Source organism: Lissotriton vulgaris, chromosome 9 (genome assembly GCF_964263255.1).
Source record: "Lissotriton vulgaris chromosome 9, aLisVul1.2, whole genome shotgun sequence".
Taxonomy (NCBI): domain Eukaryota; kingdom Metazoa; phylum Chordata; class Amphibia; order Caudata; family Salamandridae; genus Lissotriton; species Lissotriton vulgaris.
In genome coordinates, this window is record NC_141697.1 from 544,107,660 (window position 1) to 544,129,024 (window position 21,365).

The following is a 21,365-nucleotide window of genomic DNA, read 5'->3' on the forward strand; positions in this document are numbered from 1 at the left end:
GCGTCTTGACCGCCCGCCTCCTCCAGACGGCGAGCCTCGATAAAGCCCTGTGCCCATGCCGGCCCTTTTGACTGTGCGACAGCCAAGAATTCCGCCCATAATCCGTCCTGTGGCAAAGCGTCACCGCGGGAGCTCATCGTGGCTGCTCCTGCCCCCTGAACCCTACAAGTAAAAGGTACACATCAATCACTGTAATTTTGCTAAAACATCTACCTACCCCTGGCAGGACTAAGTCCTGGGCCTCCCTCAGCGTAACAATTATGTTTCTGGCTCATGATACCCTCGCGCCACTACTCGATGGCGTGCCCGAATCGATTATTACCTGAATGTTCCTTGAAAACGTCCGCTGTCACGCGCTCCTAGAGCCACCCGCGCCGAAGCCGAACCTGTACCGAGCCGGACCTGTAAAACAACACGAGTTACTTCCTGTATCCACACACGACCTTGTCCTAACTCCTGCGACACCCGCGTTCCCGCTACCAGGCACGTGGCGTTTATGGCCCAACATATTACCTGGCGTCCTTCTTGGATATGGCCACCTGATCACTGCCCGCAATCCCCGCGTATCCTGTGTAACCTGAAAAACAAAATGAATTGAACGGACTGCCCAGACTCTGTCCTGTCCTGTTGGAGGAAAAGGTTCATAACCCGACGTCCCCACCGCGCGTTACCTCGGCGGCCCCCTCTCACCTGAATGACCTGTGCTGATGATGCTGTCGCTTGTGCACTCGTTGAAGATAAACCCGACCTTGCTCCCCCTAATAAGCGAAAAGATGGAGGGAAATGGCAACCGTTAATAGAGCAAGCAAGTGTGTTAACAACAGCCGTGAGAAAGTGAAAGGCAACCCTAGCACATAATACCCTGACCGGCATCGCTGCCCAATAAAGGCGACACCATAGAACACAATACGGGCATGCTGCGAATTTTGTTAGCCATGCTTGGTCCAGGAAACGTGGACACCGACGTTACGGCCCACCTCACGGTTGGGTCTACTTTAAATCCCAATCGAAGACCCCCGAAATACTTACACACATCTAGTGTGCTGTAACTGTATGCCTCTACTTGGCACATGAGCCCGCGCTCCCCCTCTGAGGAGAAACACCAAGGGCTCAGGCGCCAGTTGAAATGCGCCTTTATTACACCAGACCATACCAAATGACCCGTTACCTGCCTTCAACCTACGGCCTTGATCACATGGTACCACCTCTACGTCTGTTTTCTATTTGGACTATTACTGTAGGTCGTTGGTTGAAATATTCTAGGTTACCTCCAATTTTGAAATCTTATGAGAGTCCTATAGACTGCGCTCCCCTTTTAAGAAGCCCTGCAGAATTAAAAGCGGCTTAGCCGTGCAACGTGAAGCATATTGGAGCAGGGAGACCGAAGCAGCCTTGCTTACTGCGCCCGATTGTGGGCGATGCAAATCACTTTCACTTATTAAGTCTTGTTTAATATCCTAATGAAGGCTTCCTGGACAGATTTGGTAATTCCGGAGAAAGTGACTGCAAACTAATGCCCTTCAGAGTGTTTGGAACGAGCAGCGCTGGGAGGGAAACCTCATTCAGCAATAATTCCCACCCAACGTGGCGTCCTTTTCTCAGCTCCCGCCTCGCAGCAGGGAGACAATTAACCTTTGCAGGCCCAACTCCCCTGCAGGGAATACAGAACAAGTCCCGCCTAACAGCAACATGCTGTGGCTGACAGAGTATAAAACTCACCGCGTACTACGAGGGGCATATCTGCTCATCGGCAACTCACCCCTTCCTGAAAGAGGAGCATTAACACACTCAGCCAAGGGACTCACGCAAAGTGTATCAACTATTACACGCGCCATTTCCATCTACCTCCAGCCAGTATACACTAATGACTCCACGCAGCACAGCCAGGGAGCCAAGTATGGTCAATAATGAGTGTCATGAAAGAATCCATGCATTAATACCAAAGGCATCCTCGTCCCACAAAGGCGCCACTGACGCAAACTGAAGCCTCCCCGGTCCCTGTGCATCACTGATGAAAGGTGAGAGGTGGGACAACTCTGCACAATGCCTTATGCCAGTCCCCCTAATCAAGTACTGTGCCCCCATGGTGGCCAAGTCTAACAGATCCTGCCCATACTTGTGCATAACAAAATTGCATTGTGATTCCCAGGCTCAATCTAGCCCCCAAATAACCACTCCTACTGCTTGCTGCGTTCTGTCCTCACCCTTACCTATAACGCATTGCCGCTCCCCTCTCTCAAACCTGCACCCGGTCATCTGCACACTTCCATTGCGCAAGTGGGCGTAATATAATACACTTGTTAATTGTACACATAATCCGCAATGTCCATCACAACCACAACAAAACTAGGACATTATAATCATAGCCAGCATCCTGCCCCAATGAAACTTGGCTGTCCAGGGCGGAGGTACTGTAGGCAGTGCCCCCTGCCGTGTGCCTATGCAAAAGAGCCCAGTAATGAACACCGGACGGTGATTTACTGCCCCCGAAGTCTAATCTCGTCCCTGAGGTGCGGGTGTGGAAGAAGAACAGCCCCCCAGCTGTGAGCGGAGCCTGTGTAAGCGCCGCGAAGCCCCGACAAGGCTCCTGGGAGGGTCCACCAGAGCTACTGTGGGCCTAAGGCCCGATTCGCTGTCCCCGCCGGGGCAAGCACAGCCGCGCCTGCAAGCCAGGGAGCCACCGGCACAACCCTTCCTGCAGCTGAGAAGCCCCGTCCACCTAGGGACTCGAACCGCCAACCTTCTAGTCCGAAGTCGAACACCTCATCCATTAGGCCACGCGGTCACCTGTTTACCCCCCCAGCGAGAGATCGTAGGGCCTAGCTGACCCTGACCCTGCCTGCACCGCAGTACCCCGGCGCCAGGGGCCATTGGTAAAGGACGGTGCTCGTGCTGGGACATCACCGGAGGGGTGGGGGACGACTGGCTCTGTAGCCCCCCCTCCCATTTTCCTACAAGTGGGAAGTCCTTACCCGGCCCATACATGACTGTGCCTCCGGTCACCCAGCTCCGGCCGCCATTGCTGGCCATGCGGTCGGCGCTATGTTCGGCCATCCGCTCACGGTAGATGTGTGCGGTGACACGATCTAGCCGACTGGTGCCAATAATTATGCCACAATGTCCGTGCATTTCCGATCTAGCCGACTGGTGCCAACAATGATGCCACAATGTCCGCTCCGGCCGCCACTACTGGCCATGCGGTCGGCGCTAGATGTTAAGGCGCCACTTAATTTACTGCCGAAAACAGCGCCGCCCCGTGCCACATCTAAACCCGCTCTCCCCACCGGTCCTCGCCAAGCGCCCAAGCCTTGCTAAGAACGCGGCTAACCCAACATAGCTAGACCGACGGCCGCCACTAACGCACCCTAGCTAAATTAACCGGCGCCCTATTCCCGCGCTCCCTCTGGGCCGATCCCACATGGCCTTCAAGGTGCCCCGCAACCCCCCCCGTGGACACGCCACAGGGCCCTATCAACCTGGTCATGCCCAGGGACGGGGCCGGGGGGAGGCCGGTAACACGCATACCTCCTCGACGATTCCAACGGTGATACAGCGATCAACAGCGGCGACGGAACAGCGCAGAGTAGATCCTAGCACACGCGGCGGGAAAGAGGGATTGCTGAAACCAGGCTGGCCTAGATAAAGGCCTTGGGCCCGCCTACCCTCTACTTGCAGCGCCTGCATTGGCCGCCTGTCCGGGGGGGGGCGGCGCCCCGCCTGTCGCGCTGGTGACGTTCTGCTCGCGAGGCATGTGTCACTAGGACGCTGTCTCGCGTTACCTCCCCTTCGTGTCGCGCGGCCAGCGGCAGTGTGTCTGGCACGAAAAGGCAGACAGAAACTGTCTCTGGGGGCCCCCAGCATGGCCCCCATGGGTGTGAGGCCGCCGAATGGCGGCCTGGGGGCACCTATGGTGCCCCTCCGTTGATCCCTCCACCCGGTGGCAGGCTCCTTGGAGTGCCGGCCACAGGGTGCAGGGATGAACTGCACCCCTGCATTTCACATTGCAAGCATGCTTTCCGGTCGGAATGCATGCTTGCATTGTGAACCATACGAATGCGACCGAGCAGGGCCGTAACCGACCACAGCAGGTCGGTCGGTTACAGCTCCTGACCGATGTCGGAAGGACCGGAGTCCCCTTAGAGATGAAACATTGTTTCCCATTTTTATTTTTTCCTGCTTACTTTTCTTTAATTTCAATTATTATTTTATTTGGGAAAATAATGCGCAATCTACTCAAATGACGCTTTGCAGAATTGTGTCCATTTTCAGAAATCTAAAGCTTTCCAGGTTCACCCATGTGTTTCACACCTATTTTCACTTATAAACTGCAAGTAGGTGGATACTGAAAAAAGCGAAATATTGACCACTGATAGCACTATGAAAAAACTATTTTTATACAGATCGGCCTGCTTATGAAAGCTGGGAAAGGACGACCTTAGCATGGTAAACAGTTTGCTGATGTCGTTTTTCAGAAGAAAAACCCACACATTTTCTTGTGCATCAATTGTTTCCCATTTTACGAAAAAAATCACACACAAAAATGTAGCTTTAGCTTAGCTATTTTCCCTGTTCTCCGAAAATCATGTGTACTATTGGAATCTCCAACATATTGGGAAAAGGCACACCAAAGTAGCCTTGATATCTGTGGTGAAAAAAGTTATGAAGGCTCAAACGCGTCTCACCTGCAGGTTTGTTGCCCTCAGTCCCTGTAAATTGTTGGAGTAGCTCCTCTGGTCTCCCAACCCTTGCCAGGGTCTCCTCTCAGGCGACCCTTCCAGTTATTATAAAGTCAGACCTTTATCCTTGATCCGGGCTTTTAAGAAACAAGCAGCACGCAGGTCAGAACTGCCTTCAACTGCGAGTAAAAGATTTTGTAGCCTCAAAGGTAAGATTAATCTTGGGTCCATAGTCAAAAGCGCAGGACATAGAGGCGCTATAGGGTGGGACAGCTGGTACAAACCACTTTGAGTTTTTATTTCAAAAACACCCACGGTAAAGTTCTTTAGTCCCGCCATGACCAACTTAACATTTCTGACGGGAATTTCTGCGATCCTGAGCGTGAGCCATTTGCATCAGGAAGAGCACCAAATAGTAACATTTGGTTGCTTCTGCTTTTGCTCCTCATTTAAAAAAATATATATACTTCCCACTGAGTTACTTATCAAAGTGCCTCATGTCCTGTCAGCAATACACAAAAGCTGATGGATTCCTATTTAACAAGGTAACCATGTGTGGACAGCGTCATGCCTCCTGATGCAATGTGGAGCATCCATTAAAAGGGCTTTGGAAAATGGCATTAAAGGTTGGCAAGATGGCGGCCAGAACGCTGGCCGAGTGAGCTGGTCTCAGCAATTGCTCCTCTGTATGAGCCGTCAACTTTGAGATACTCTGCGCGGGGCCGGTGAAGTTATTTGGGACATACCTTCGTGTTCAGTACGTTCTTTTCCTTTTTCGAAGAGATGCTCCGTCGGCTTCACATCTATCAGAATTCTTTGCCGATCTGGATGATGCCAACGCAGTGCTTCTCCGGCTTCAGCGCGCCAGTCACCCGTCCGCGTTTTTAGCTTTTCCAACGTTTCCAGCGCTGCTACGGCGGAGTTGCAATGCCGCCAAAAAAACAAAATCTCCCGAAGAATCCCCCAAGGGTTGTGGGCAAATCGTCAACAGCGTCTACAGCGGCTTTATTATCTCCGCAAGCAGAGCTTTCAAAAAAATCTCAGGCTGTAGGGGTGGGGGGTTGCTGGGGGCTGGAGGGAAGGGTGGGGGTGCATTAAAAAAAATCAGCTTGTTTGGCTAATCGCATTGTTAGGATTCAAGATACTCGGGGGCAGGTCCATGATACTCCTGAAGGGGTATTAACTGTCTTTTCGGAATTTTATCAGTCCTTGTACAGTGAGGAAATCAGTGACCATATCATATTATCAGGAATTTGATACCTTTGTGGCCGACCTCAATAGGTGTAAAATCTCGGAGTCTCAGAACTCCTTCCTGGCCGCTCCCATAGGGTGGAATGAGGTGGAAACAGCGCTAAATTCCCTGGCTAAAGGCAAAGCAGCTGGACCTGATGTTGACTGGTGCTGCTATTACCTGTGTTTTTTGGCGAACTATTGGAGGGGGGCAGGTGCAGCTACTTCAATTACACTTAACCCTCCATTGGGTATCTTTAGAGTGTCATTATTAATTACAAAATCCTTCTCTGCAACCCTAGGTTTTCCAGCCGAATTGATATGGGCATCCAAGAGGCCTCCTAGTCTTGACACTTCTGCAGAAACCAAGTCGAGTTTAACAACTACGGGTTTAATAATCTTCTCTATCTTCGCATCCATAATACTAACAAGAAGATCAAATTTCTCGAAATTCATTTTAACTGTACCATTCTTATCCATTGACACCTCATCACCTACAATACTTTTAGCTGGTGTTTCTACTCTTTTCTTATTACGATTTCCCCCACGTTTGATTTGTACTTTCCTGCACACCCTCATTGCTCTAGGGGCCGGGGAACGTGGTACTGGAGTCTCACAAGAAGTATCCAGTATGTCCTGTATGTGCAGTGTTTGAGCTGGCACTTCCGTTGGTGAGGCATCAGGGTTACACGGTCCACAATCATCATCCAATGCCACTACTGCCAGTCGATTTGGCGATACAGGCGATGTAACCGGAGAGCTCCCCCGGCCCAGTGATAATCTCCGCTCATTATTGATTTTGTTAACCACTTTCACTAGGTAGTTATCTAGCGTGGCTGGTACTGGTGGAATTTTTACAGCCTTTTGTTTAGACATTATTATTTCTAGCGACAAATCCTTATATATTTATATTAAAAAGGTGCTAAAGCTATCATGAATCCCAAATACAGTAATAAAAACAATATAAATTAACAGTTCAAGATCCAATGGCTCGTAAGTCCAATAATAATAATAGGATATTCAAATATCTCACTTAACAGAATTAGATGTCCTTAAAGACGATGACCAAGGTCTGCGGCCCAGCCCTGCCTCGTACTGCCCCGGACGGCCACAGACGCCCCGCCCTTTGTCCGGGCTTCGTCCGGCGCGCGTTCCGCGTGGCGGATGACGCGAGTAGTTAAGTAGCCAGTGGGAGGGGCAGGTAACAGGCAGCAGCTGTTGGTCCCAGGGACTCCTAGAACTCCAAGTCCTCCTTAGCGCTCACAACCACAGCGCCCCGCAGCTCCTGGTGCGAAGCGTCGACATTGGTGTTTTAACTTCTAATGTGTCATCTTAATTTACAGCCTTACATGGGTTGGCAGATTCCTATGGTCCACTATCGGGGTATAAGCTAAATATACAGAAAACCCAGGTTATACAAACTACTAATATGGGTCCATCCGACGCACCAGTGGTACAAAGCGCCAAATATTTGGGGGTTGAAATCATAGCAACAGTGGAACTTTTACCGGAAATAAATATTTTGCCAATTATTGAAACAGTCAATTCTACTTTGTGTAGATTAGATAAGTTGCATCTTTCTTTATTTGGCAGGAGGGACGTTTTGAAAATGCTGGTTTTACCTACGTTTTTGTTTATGTTTAGGACAATTCCGTTGGAATTTGCTCAGACCAGCCTAACTCGAGCAGAAAGATGTTGCAATAGGTTTCTGTGGGGTTATCATTGCCCTCTGCCAAGTGGATGCATTTGCCCCTGAATAGGGGGGGGTGGTCAGTTCCCGATCTGTTGTTGTACAATTGGTCAGCCTTGCTGCAACATCTAGCTGTACCTCTTTTTGGGTCAAGAGCTCCAACTTTACCAGCTTGCTCCCCATCTATTTTTGAGATGGGGCTGGGCGAGGAAGCTAAAGAGGTCCTTCTCTCGGTGCTGGAACCCAGCTACTATAAAAAAAACTAAAGTAAAGGTGATTCAAACAATGTATTCAGTCTGGAGGAAAATACCACGGAAATGGGCAATTCCAAATTATAATTTCTATACACCTTTGGCGGCTGCTAGGTTGTTACCTCTATATTTCAAGATTTTGTCACCATTAGGTGGAGAACACATGGTATTTGTATTTTGAGGGAATTGGCTCACGGTGGTAATATTGCTCCTTTTTCACTCTTAAAATAAAAATTTGGCTTAGGTACACATGATTTTTTAAAATATCTACAGATACGTAGTTATATGGACAAACGTTTGTTAAGCACCCCTTCTGCACTTCTTAAAAACTCACTTATGGAACTTATTTTGAGAAAGGTGTGTATTGGGGCTTTGTATCAGAGTTTATTAACCGGCTTACCAGACCATCTTTCTTCTCAAAATACTAGACTGGATATCAAGCTTGGTAAGAGTGGCACAGATATCTCGTCAATATTGGAGTTAGCTAATTCAGTATTTATTTCTGGGAGCTTACGCTCCCAAAGTTATATGGCCCTCTTCGATCTTTATTTCACTCCCGCTAAGATCTCTAAATGGAGTGGTACTAGGGGATGTCAATCATGTGGCCAATTAGCGGCTAATGATGTTCATATGTTTTTTACATGTCCGAAATTGGCTTTGTTTTTTCATGATGATCAATTTTTCATTGCTACCGCCCTCAAGATTCCTGTGATTATTTCAGCTGAGTTAGTTATAACAGGGTGTGAAAATGATTGTTTGTTTACCAGATCAGTCCATGAAACTGCTTTTCTTTGTATTGTCATGTTTGTAATTCGTTTAACTATAACTTCCGAATGGATTAACCCTATTCCCCCAACGTTTGTTAATTGGAGGGCAAGGATTCTTGCTCCCCCATTATCTGGAGTCAGCTGTGTTTTTAAGAGGGGGGAAGAAGAGGCGAGAGAGGGGGTTGAAAATATGGGCTCCATTTACACATTGGTTGCATAACTGAAAGCCATGAATTTGTTGAGTTTGCTTTTTTTCCCTATTTTGCATATAGTCTAAATATGTTTATTCTGTATATTACTTAAGGATTGCCAGAATATTTTGTCTTTGTATATAAGAGATTTAACAAAGTATGTTTTCAAGCTAAACAATAAAAATACTATTAAAAAAAAAAGGAAAATACCATGTTACCCATCACAATGTTCTAGTTAGTTCATTTTAACTTATCATGTTTCATTCTTTCTATGTGAAAAGGATATTGATTAGTTGGTTAGAAGAGTGGAGGTATATGGCCAGGCTCACCAGTTTGGGGTTTCTTTTCAGAAAGAAAGCTCAGTGGGGGGTTGATTTCCCAGTATATGAGTTTAAACAGTTTATGTGAGGAGATAGCAGTATGCTTGTTTATTTACGGAGAAGAGAGAGCGCATTGACCACCATTAATAATGTAAGAAACCACTTCAAATGAACCATGTCAAATGCTGAACCACTAGCCTGGGGTACATGTCCTACCTCCCACCCATTCACCGTCTGGATAAAGGAGCTCCACGCACCTCTAAACCCAATACACCAAGTAAGGAGTCAACGACTGACATTTTCCCTATGCTTTAAGTGGATAGTTCGATTTGTAGAAAGTAGAAGTCACCATCCACGTATTACTTAACCTCCTGCCTAGACAATGCCAAGCATATGTACCTTGGAACCTCCCTTAGTGTGAGTTGGAAACATCAGAGGATACAGAGTAGAGACCTCTTTAACCTTAAAATCTGGACTTGGATATGACCCATCCTTCAGTCTCCACTGGTGCAGGTGACCAGGCATGCCAATGTGCATAGCTCCGAATCTTCCACCAAGCTAGACCTGTTAATGGAAGTGCGGCATGGATAGGGCCGGACTGGAAGTAAAAATCAACCCATGCAAAAATGTTCAAATGAACCCCACGCTGGTGGCTGCGACTAGATAGGGACCATGGTTTGGTCATGACAGCCTACCCTGCCATGAAAGCAGCCCTCTAGCCTGCACCACACTGGGGAAATGGCAGAGTATGAGAATGGAATGACCGCCTCTGAGCGTGGCGCTGAAGATTTTTCTAGAAATATTGTTCAGTCTTACATGATAGTGACGTTCCGGAGAGGGAGCAAAGATTGTCTTCTTTACGTGAATCTACATTGACTTTAGTACTCAGCTGCATTACTTTCTCCCATCCATTGAAAGAGATATGGCAGGTGCTTAAAAAACTTTTTAGGGCCTCCTGCCAGCACATACTATTTGTGTATTCCTCGAAGGGATGGTATGTGTAGGTGGTCATGTTTCAATAAGTGTAATTGTAGGCAAAAAAGTAAACTGGCTTATTTGGAACTTCTTGTCTGCTCTTCGGTCCATGGTTTGGTCTTTGCCAGTGGTGGCAACAGAGGGTGTTGGGGTAGGAGGAGGGAGTGAGTGGATGGGTGAGAGCATGGGGGTGTTAATAATAAAAAATAATCTTACCTTACGGTGCCTGCCGCGTTGTGCTTCCTCTTCTCTTCCTGGTCCCGGCAGCCCTTGGGATAGACTCTCATCCAATCTTATGCTGCTTCCTACTAGGAGAGCAGTGGGTATTGGCCGGAGCGGGCTGAAGAGACGCTCTGCTCGGGCCAGGGAGTCTGTGGGAGTTTCTCAGCCCGGCTATTCAATGCAGCCTGCACGAGAAACCGAAGTGCGCATATGTGTTTTGGTCGGCCTGAAACGGCCGGCCAAACACAAATGCGCACTTAGGTAGTACATATAAAACTACTCCTCTCCATGCATCACCCCTCCCTCCATAAGCTGGCTCAGAGCCGGCAAATCAAAAATAAAAAGATGCTAGAACATTGTATGATTCTTCATTTGATGGCTCTGAGCCAGGCAGAAGGGCGACGCTCCTCCGCCATTGCAGAGGAGCCGCCCTCTGGTCTTTGCTGTGAGCATGCTTTGATGCATGATGAAAATACTTTGCGTTATAGAAATGCGTCCACGCTAATGTTTCAGTGGCTTGTTGGCTATTGCTTGTCGAGTCAATGGGGGTGATATATCCGTGAACGAAAGGATATTTTTGGAATGTTGTGTGCATGGATCGGTTAGCACTGCTTCTGAAAGAGGAAATGTGTAATTGGGAAGGCAAAATGTATGCTGGCATTCTGGCTGTGGGGGTGGGGACGGTGAGGTGACTCCCTGTGTCATACTACTTTCCATCCACCCCTCTGTGTCTCTCCACCTGAAGGCCAACTGTTGACTCTAAGCTCCTCTTTTTCAGCAAATGGTATCCAGACCACAGTTCATCGTTGACGGAGCCACCCGGACAGACATCTGCCAGGGGGCATTGGGTATGTACGAGTCTGCACGTGTAGATCCGTTTCTCCAAGAACATGTATAGTCCTACCATTGGAGGGCTAAACCTGCCCTCTCCTGCAGTGCTCATGCCAGTAGTTCGCATTGCATTTCCTCTCCAGTCTCTTTCTAAAGCTGGCAAAACTCTGCTTTTTCCTCTGTATGATTAATTAATAATATGCCCTGTTTTGGTGTAAGAATAGCTGCCACGTTTTGAGATTGCTTATGTGTGTAACACATACATGGTTTCAGTTTATTGATGAGGGGATTTCTACTGCCAAATATGTGACACTTATCTAACCTTGTAATACAATTTTAAAATAATGACTTTCATATTCACAGTGCTATGTCACTCGCACAAGCAGAGTCCTAGTAGCTTTATAAATACACAAGACACTCTTCCCCACTATACCAACAAAGATTCAATTCTCTTTCTTTCTTTCTTTCTTTCTTTCTTTCTTTCTTTCTTTCTTTCTTTCTTTCTTTCTTTCTTTCTTTCTTTCTTTCTTTCTTTCTTTCTTTCTTTCTTTCTTTCTTTCTTTCTTTCTTTCTTTCCCCCTCAAACTGATTAGTTTAACTTGCATTTATATTTCATATAAGTTGTGTGTTATTTTATATGCAGTTACCTGAAGGTGGATGACCAACGAAATAGTAAAAAAAAAAAAAAACGAATACTTTTCTTTTTTTGCCAAGTCGTTGACCCCCTGCCCCACACTCTGACACTGCCGCTGTTGCCCTCGGGATGCGCTCAGTGCTCTGCTGGACTCGCTTGTGCCAACCTGAAGTGCCTGCCATCCCAGTGACTACCAGGCTTAGCAAAGAGCATCTTCCCAGGGAGCCGTGGTCTCGTCTTCAAGGAGACGGGCTCAAAGGATGCAGATTCGATACTGATTGTAGGCTGGGGTACCCGGGCAGACTTGATGGTGATTGACCTGATAATTGCTCGGGCAGCGGCACAGAGCGAGCTGAGGCGCGCTATCTGATTTTATTTCATTCTGTCCTGCAGCGCTTCAACGCGCGTTATGAGAGTCGGTGGAACTGTGTAATATACCGGACTAATACAGTTCAGAGCAGGACTGCGGCCACCAGCACTCAAATGCGATCGTCTACACATGGTTCGTGGTACGCGGCAGGGCTGTCAAAGAGGACATTAATTTGCATTACTAAACCAAACTGAAGAGGTGGTCAATTTTTCTCCAGTGTTGCCCTTAATAGTTAATTTGGCTCCAGATTTTTTCAAGAATTAGAAAAAACGAGGCAATAAAATGTTTCATTATTAATTAATACAAAAGACCACTTCTTTTCTCCAGAATAGGCACAATAGGCGTCAGACTTTTCCACAACAGACGAGTAAAAACTGGGCTCGGATTTATGTAGTATTTCCTATGAATGGAATGGGACAATTATCCTACACAATTATTTAAACTAGGCGCATTGTGCTACATAAAGTTATAACGTTGTAGCATAAACGTTTTCAGAATTTGAAAATTGTCCTGCGCGATTCAGAAATTTCAAATGAAAGATTTAAAATCACAAAATTGTCACTGCAGTGGTTCTCAAGGAAGAACCGGTTCCCTCTCTAAAGCAAATTATAGTCCATGGAATTCTGCACCGCAGTGTCTGGCAGCCATGCTGCAATTCGAATCCCACAAGGAGTTTCCGAGCCGAGAGCTGAGGCGGTGCTCGGCGGAATGCGGGGCCTGTGCGCACATGCATTAATGCACCATTACACAGACGGTGGCACGTAAAGGCGCTGCCCTCCCCGACTGCACACCCCGTGGGGTTCTCCTAACCAGCAGGTTAGAACCGGTTGCTGATCCTCGTTCTCTTTATTGTATTCCTTTTGTCCCCTGTCAGTGCTCGTATTTAATCCGCACCGGGTGTGGCTGCTACGACTGTCATCCTGTACAGGAGGAGTTGGGTGGATGGGGCGCTGAGCCAAGTACAGATATTACAGGAGCTGCCTGTGCAAGGAGCTATCCCAAAATGGCTAATCAATCACCCTGTAAGGCCAGAAGGGCTGGGGAAGACAACGACGTAGCTAGAAGTTTGCATTGCTGCTTTTCAGGTTCCGGGGGAGCGCAAGGCTCGCATTACCCTTCTATGTGTGCATTTAGTGTGACTTTAAAGCACTTGTACTGTTCAGTTCACATTGGGGGGGGGGGGTCAAGGGTCGGCTGAGACTTGCTTTTTAATAATAGCTTTTCTGTCATTCATAAGCACTGTAAGTAGAAAAGTGTTGCCATGATATAATTTATTGGTGTAATTTATTTTGGGTTTCTTTTTAAGTACCATTCAACCCAGGCCTGTCTGCGCTTTACATTGAACATCATAGATAGGATGTCACAAGTGTACATTTAATTGTAAGCCGAGTATACCCGTGGCATCTTTCACATTAGTAAAAAGAACAACTGATGGACAGAATGCAGAACAATGTCATACATTCACCACAGTACAGAGATCTGGGCCTAAATCCATCGTTTTTCCATGCCATTCCAGTTTGGCCCCAGCCATATGCAAATCAGTCTTGACCCTGTGCCCAGTGGGAACAGTCAAGCCCGAACTGCCAGGCCAGGTCCTCCCTGGACTGCAAACTAGCATCCTAGGACCGGTTTCGGGCGTTCAGCCCTCATCAGCCAGGATAGCTTGACTCCAGTGGCATGGAGAGCACTGTAGGTAGGGGGTAATAGAGGTGGAGGTAGTTCATTCACACAACGAGGGAAAAGAGGAGAAAAACACAGGAAGCTTGTGTGTCAGTCTTCCTCTTTAGATGAAGGCCAACAAGAGAATTACGCTTTTTAGAAGAGTTCTAAATAGTTTGACTTTTTTCCTGAAGGACCAGATATTCTCTTGATATCTTAGATCTGCTGGGAGACAGACAGTTTATAATGGTATTTGTGTGTATCTTACTTGGAAGCTGCGCGCTCTAGACTGGATTTCTCTAGGCTTCACCGTTCTCCAGTGTTTGCCCTAAATTTATTACAGTACCTTTTGTTGTTTGACACCGAACCGTCTTCTTCGTGAGACACACTGAACAACTTCCCATATCTAATCTACTATGTACCTTCCTGTTTATACCGTTAGAACTCCCACTTTTATGTAAAACATTCTACTGCCCTGGCGAGGCCTCCTACGATATTTAAAACTGCAAAAGTAAATACAAAAAATAGTTCTCAGTTTATTCATGTTTCAGTTGGCAGCTTTTTAACTCACTGAGTCATCCTGCTCTTCGTGCAGTTGAAGCTAAATGCCTGTACCAGGCCATTTCAGCTAATAAACAAGTTTCTATTTTTCTCACTTGTGTGTTTGACAACCTGGTTTTTGAACTCTCTAACAAAAGGCTTTTTTTTTTGTGCTCCCGGGACAGTGACACGCCCAGCGTCGCTTTTGAACAAGGGTGGGAGTGCCCTTCCTCATAATGTCAGGAGAAATGAATGCTGTATTCTGCAATTCCTTCCTGAGTTCTTCCCAGAAATGTCCTCCTTTACTGCTAATGTGCATTGTACTGTACTTGCGTTACACAGCTCTTCATCAGGCCTGCCAAATAAAATAAAAAATTCTGCCCCTGTGAGAGGAGGTTGTAATAAGCAGGAATGCTGTAAACTTCATATAATAAAAGTAGAAGTTTATTTCCAAGTTATTCACCCACAATACAACTGCGTCCTGGCTCTCGGAGTTCCCTTCAGCAACTGAGTGTCAGTCTGAGAACCACGAGCCAGGAACTCTAGAACTATTCAAAAGTATACAGACCTAGAGAAAGGCAGCAAGTCATCACAAACATTCTATATATATACATGCTATTACAGAGGTGGAGGGGTCAAGCCTTGAGCCCTTTAGTGTCAAATGGTTACCCTCTCGGGTGATTAGTGCGCTATTCAAATTTACATAACAAAACTAGCATTAATTCTTGGGGTTTCTGAGGGGGCTGGGCCATGGGGAGGGACGTAGCTTTGTACTGAGAAAACGCCAGAGAGCCACCTCCTTCCCACCACAAAAAATTCAAGTATTGGCATAGCCTATTGCTTTTGGGACCTTATAAGTATTTAGTTATGCAGCACAATATCCTTGGTGCAACAACATTAACTGTTGCATGGTTAAACACTTATAAGGTCCCAAAGGCGAGACCTATTGGCTATGCCAATGCTTGTTAAGTGTGTTGCCACTCTCCAGAATTGACCAGTGGCTGGACACGCTACTTCCCCGAGGAGTGAACCATGGCTGAGCTTGTTGACCATCATTTATTTAGTTTTTATTTCCGTATAATTTCTGGGTCTCAGTGAAAGGGCTCTGTGCGCAGGAGTCTCTAGACACACCAGAGTAGTTTTTGAGTAGGTGAACTAAGCACAGCAGATTTGCTGAGGTGCGAAAATGTTATTCGCAGCGCATGGTCTGCTGTTTAATGCTGCTCCTGTACCCTGTTGGAGGGGATAGTTTTCCATTAGCACTTTTGGATATTTCTCAAGTTGATAATTAACTGGGGCTTAATGCTTTGGCAAACTTAACTATCCATTGTTTCTCTTTTGGGTTCAAGATAATGTGTACAAAAGCTGAAGAAGCCGGTGATTGAGGGGCACCCGAATGGTGGGAAACAAGGGACTTCATTTCATATTGATTATGCTTAAGGTGGAATGTTTTATTTTCCCAAACGCAGACCGAGAGAGATGGCAAGACAAATGCTGTATTTTACAGGAAGGGATACAAAAGGGGGTGGTGATGGACGGAGCATCTGAATCAATCAAACACTCACACCCAGTCAAAAGATCTGGGTTTAATCCATCACCATTCTTTAGCCCACTCTGCCACCCCAGTTCAGACATAGCTATATGCAAATCAGTCCGACCCTGTGCCTCATGGGAACAGTCCAGCCCGAACTGCCAAGCCATGTCTTCCCTGGACCGGAAACAAGCTTCAGAGGACCGGTTTCTGGCATTTCAGCCGTCTTCAGCCCGGCTTGCTTGAATCCAGTGGCAAAGTGAGCAAGGGACTCACGTCTGAGCATGCCCTGCCACACTTAAGACGGCTGGAATGCCAAAAACCGGTCCTCGGAAGCTTGTTTCCGGTCCAGGGAAGGCATGGCTTGGCAGTTCGGGCTGGACTGTTCCCATGAGGCACAGGGTCAGACTGATTTGCATATGGCCATGTCTGAACTGGGGTGGTGTGGAGTGCAAAAAAACGATGGATTTAGGCCCAGATCTCTGTACTGGGGTGAATGTTTGACATTGTTCTGCATTCTGTCCATCGACTGTGGTTTTTTGCATTTTACAGGAAGGCAGACAAGGGACCCAGACTCTGGGTCGATCATTGGACTTCCTGACTGGGATGGGGCTGCTGTTGCCCTGGAGGAGGCAGCTTTCTGGCCACAGACCAGTATAATCAATCCATGTCTGATTATACTTGAGAGGCAGGCAGTAAGCACTAAGCACCCTGGCCTCAGGCAGGACAGAGGACTGGCCGCCAAAGTAATGGTCATGGAAAAGGAGAGCATCTTGGCACGTTTGACTAGAGTGCAGATTCTTAAGTAAGGAGCAGGCATACTGTAAAGTTTCAGTTGGCTGTGCCTCGAGAGTTCCGTGCTGGGGGGGGGGGGCGGAAATGCTCAGCTAGGGGTGGCCTACCCCAGGGAAGTGCTGAAGTGTACCAGAGGCATGGAATACTCCAGCCCTTCACCATTAAAAAAAACATACAAATCGGCGCTGGTTAATGCATGCACTGTTTATGTGAAAGGATTAATTTCGAGGTGGCTGCAGCTCTCTGGGAGCCGCAGACACAGGAACCGCTGTCTGCTCTCATGGAGAGGCTGTCAAACATCTGAGTGCCTCCACTCCATAGCGCAGAACATGTGGACAGGAAGGGGCGGGCTACACCCTGAGTCAACACTGCGTGCAGACGCTGCAGGCATGAATTCTGCTCGCATTGCGGAGAGGTGACTGGTGATGTCATGGTGATGGGGAATCCGGGGCAATGCTGTGTCTGTACTCGGAGCAGGGGAGAAGCAGAGCTCACAGCAAATAGACTGGTCACTGGAGTACAGATAGAAAAGAAAATAAAAGACGTGCGGCCGCGAAATAAAAGAAGTCTCGCTGCACCGAGACATGCTCTGTGGTGGGGAGGGTCAGACAAGCGAGAGGAAAGGCAGATGGCGCCTGATCGGGCGCTGAAAGCTGGTGGCTGTGCGCCTAACCGCAAGCGCTAGGCCAGCAAAAGTGTGTGGTAGCACTTTTAAAAACCCATTTAGTAAATGTCTTGCAGAGCAACGCATGCGCTGGCTCAGGCGAGACCTAAAACCATCTAGGGCTGCCGCAGATGTCCTATAGAAGTTGCAGTATCCCAAATGGACATCAGCTGAGCAGAGCTTCAACAGAAAAGTTGGAAACTACTCTCTCCATGTGGTTTCCAACTCATCCTATGTTCCGCTGTATGGTATCCGCTCTTCCAGTGGCTGTGTAAGGAAAGCCAATATCAGTTGATCAACGGTTCCACAGTGTGCATTGACAGGACTGCCTTCATACTAATGACGAGGCACTGAAGTGCATTACCAGATAGGTAGCATGGCCTACGGGGGGTGGGGTGCTTGGTTGTATTTAGTGAGGAATGTGCTGAAAGTGCTGTGTTTAAAGTGTTGATAATTCCTGAGCTGACTTGGTATGTTCTAACATTTCTACAGCACAACAATTACCTCTACAAGTGTTCATGTGCTGGAAACTAAGCAATAGACAAGACCAAAAGCAACAGGCATAAATCAGTTACTGAAAACCAAGGTCTTTAATGTCTTCCTGAAGATCAGTAAGGCAGGAACCATATGGACCTTACAAGGAAGCTAATTCCACATTTTAGCTGCTTTAAGCAAGATTTCACCAGCCAACCGTGCCCGCTTAAGTCTGGGAACTGAAAGCTGGTGGGCTTCTGAAGATTGTACCCAGTTGGAGGGTGTATAATTGATGAATCTTAGACTGATATTTTGGTCCAGTTTGGTGAACTGCTTCGAAAAGATGGTGTGAAGACTTGAAAACAATTCGTTTTACGTCTGTGAGCCAATGTAGAGCTTCCAAGGCTCCGGAGGCAGAGGAGTAGCTTAGAAGGCTGAAGGCCAGTTTGGCTGCTTCATTCTGGACGCTTTGCAGCTTTCTCAGAAGGCCTCGGTCAATGCTTAAGAAAAGGGAGTTATAGTAATCCTAGTGACTCAAAATAGTGGCCTGGATTACAGCGCAATGGACATTCTTGGGGATAAAGGACATACATGTTCCTGATTACTTTCAGGAGAAATAAGCAAGCCAGCACCATATGTTACACATGTTTTGCTAGTGACAGGTACGGCTCCAGATGGGCCCCCAGATTTGTGACTTTCTTAGCTGGAGTGGGCGGTGCATGCCAGGAGAGTGGCCCAAAGCCTAGTGGCAGTGACTAAGGGGGCGAGAATGCTTGACCAAAAGGACCTAAAGTTAAAGTTCCACGTGCTCTGTTGTAAACAGGCACTTCTGCAAACCTAGAAGTTAAATACATTACCCAAGGCAGTGCAATAAACATGATTGCTCGTTTCTGTCAATTTTCATATATATAAAAAATGTCATCCACTTTCATGCTGCAGAGTGATACTGCATGAGACCTCTGAGGTGGAAGGGGAGGGATTCCCCTGTTCGCATGTCAGGATTAAACCCTATGAAGGCCACTAGGCAGTCTATATTTCGATGCCCTTCGCAAATTATCTCGTAAATACCCAAATGCACCAAATTTTCAAACTGATAGCTGCCAGCAGATGAGTTTTTAACACCATGGCTGCGGTGCGAATTCCGCCGTGGTGCTAGATTTTTCATTCGCGGGCGTGGCTCGGACGGCCCCCGTGCGCACACGCCCACCGGGGGCTGTCATGAGCACGAAAGGGGTTAAGAGACAAACTGTCATGTGAATCTGATGTCTCTTGTTTATGTACATTACGTTGTTAGTGGTTACGTTACATTAATACAGTATTTTCTCTGGAGTCTTCAATGTAAAGTTTTTGTTTTTCAGTTGATTCATTTTTTTCTATCTTTTGGAAACAATATTTAGGAAAACTTGATCGTAATTTTTTTTCAAGATCAAATGAATATTATTTTAATTCGTAGTTGCAAGCCCCCGAAAAGGAGTGTGGCCCATAGACCGATGCCTACTTTGCCTATTTGGTAATCCGGCGCTGCCTGTTCGAGACACTTGACCCTGCCAGGGACTTCCCTGGCTGAGACATTTGTCCTTACATCGATTGACAGACCTCCTGACTTTGCAGGATATGTCACTGTGAGAAGAGAGGGAGGGATCTGGGTAGAGGTCGGTGCCTTGAACCCATCACTCGACTCACCAGCCTGGGTGGGCGGGGCTACGTCGGTGGGCGTGCCTTTGTGCCATACCCTCCTGAAAACAAACCAGATTGAGAGGTCGTCCCTGATGTCCTAGGGGAGGTTGTAAAACCCCCAATGACCATCATTTGTGACCAGCATCCACACAGGAGATGGAAATGCTCTCTGAGCAGTGGTTTCCACTTTGTGGTATTAACCCGGGCGACTGCGTGAAGAGAAATTATTTTATGTGGCACGCAGTGGCACTGTGTGAGTTGGCAGATCTGAGTTGGTGATGTTAAGTGTGAGTCAGCACTGCCAACTGATGCACATTTTATGAGCTTTGCCAGTGCAATAGATCAGTGGCACCTTCCCCCCCAGAGGAAAATGGTGGATGCTGGTGGATGCCTAATGCCATGGCTGCCCCAAAAGTCACTATGTAGGAAATCTCCCTGGTCGAAGTCAGTTTTGGCCTTGGTACAGATTTTGTACCCCTGTTAGGTAAACGTTAAATTGAATCCCTTGTTGTGGCGCATATATTCAGTATAGCGTTCCTCAATAGAGGTGCTACTAAAGAAGAAAGGCTGATTTCGTTGCCGGTGTGTCTCCTCTGGTAACTGGAGCAGTGTGTCTGGAGAAAGCAAGCAGTGACTCCGCCTGCTGCATTAGCCTTTCTAATCCTGGAATATCGCCATGAGCGCTGCAGATCTAACTAAACAGGCTGGAGCAGTTTAGGCCCCACCCGGAAAATACCCTGTACATGTTATTTAATTTTCAGTCCTGTAGGAATTTTTGCTTAAGACTACATGACTCATGGGTTTTTGGTCTGGCCTTGAAACTTCTTTAACTGTATCGCTAGCTTCATGTTTAACAAAAAAAAATCATACACTGTCGTTTAGTCCGTCATCTTCATCCCTTTGTATGTACAGGTGTTATTCATGTTTTACTTCTATCCACCACAGCATACAACATTGAGCAGTGGAGCCTCCGCTTCAGTCATAAACTGTCTTTACAGTGATGGCAGTTTTCTTATGCACATCCACCTAAAACATAGGTATCTTGTTTGTCAAGGCTTGTGGGCCAATAACTGCTTCCATAGCTGCCTTCATTCTATGTTGTATTTCATTTTATTTATGCAGTGTTCATTTTTAGGTCTTGCCTAGGCAGCGCATGCGCTGTCTCTGCGAGACATTTTGCTTACATGCAGTAGGCTTAGTCTGCCTATTGCTTTCAGTTGGTTAGCAGCTTTGTCACTCTCTTTAATGCTTCTACATGGTCTGTGCTTGCTGGCATCACTTTGTTTTGTCTGCTTAACCCTCCCATTGAGCATGGCCCAAGTACCTGTTTCCATCCTCTGGTTTTCTTCTGAGGGCTACTTTTTTCTTTATCTTTGCACCATCCTTTGCAAGTGCATGTCTCGCCAGCCTGCTGTATTTTATTGGTATTCGACCTTTCTTCAGCAGTTATCAACTGAGCAAGGTTCATAGAGATCAGGGCAGTACAATCAGAAGTATTGCCTCGTTTCAACATTCACTGCTGTTACCGTTTTGGAACATCTGCCTGAGCTGGGCATGGGTTCTAATCCCCTGCCCGTTCCATGAGCAATATCTGTACTTTCGCTCCCAGCTTCCTGGGCATTTGCCTTTTTAATTTTTCACGTTAGTGCTGAAAAGGCAGGCGGTCATTGCGAACGAGTTTACATCTCCAAGATGTGCAAGAGAGCTGCCGCCATTGTAATTAAGGAACCAGGTGGGAATCTCACCCTCTGCTCAATATTCTGTGATAGGAAATGCAGCAAATAACACGCCCTGGTAAGCAGTTGAGAAAATGTTTAAAATATGTTTGACTCGTGCTTGGTAGCGGTGTAGTTGTGTTGCGAAGAAGT

General features: G+C 47.0%; 1 protein-coding gene across 1 annotated transcript in view; it reads left to right on the top strand.

Annotated features, from left to right (window-relative positions):
* CAPN1 (calpain 1) overlaps positions 1-21,365 on the top strand; it is a 356,218-nt gene that overhangs the window by 142,020 nt on the left and 192,833 nt on the right. The window contains exon 3 of the mRNA XM_086938029.1: positions 11,101-11,170. Coding sequence (XP_086794155.1) covers positions 11,101-11,170 — 70 coding nt within the window. The remainder of the gene's footprint in view (positions 1-11,100; positions 11,171-21,365) is intronic.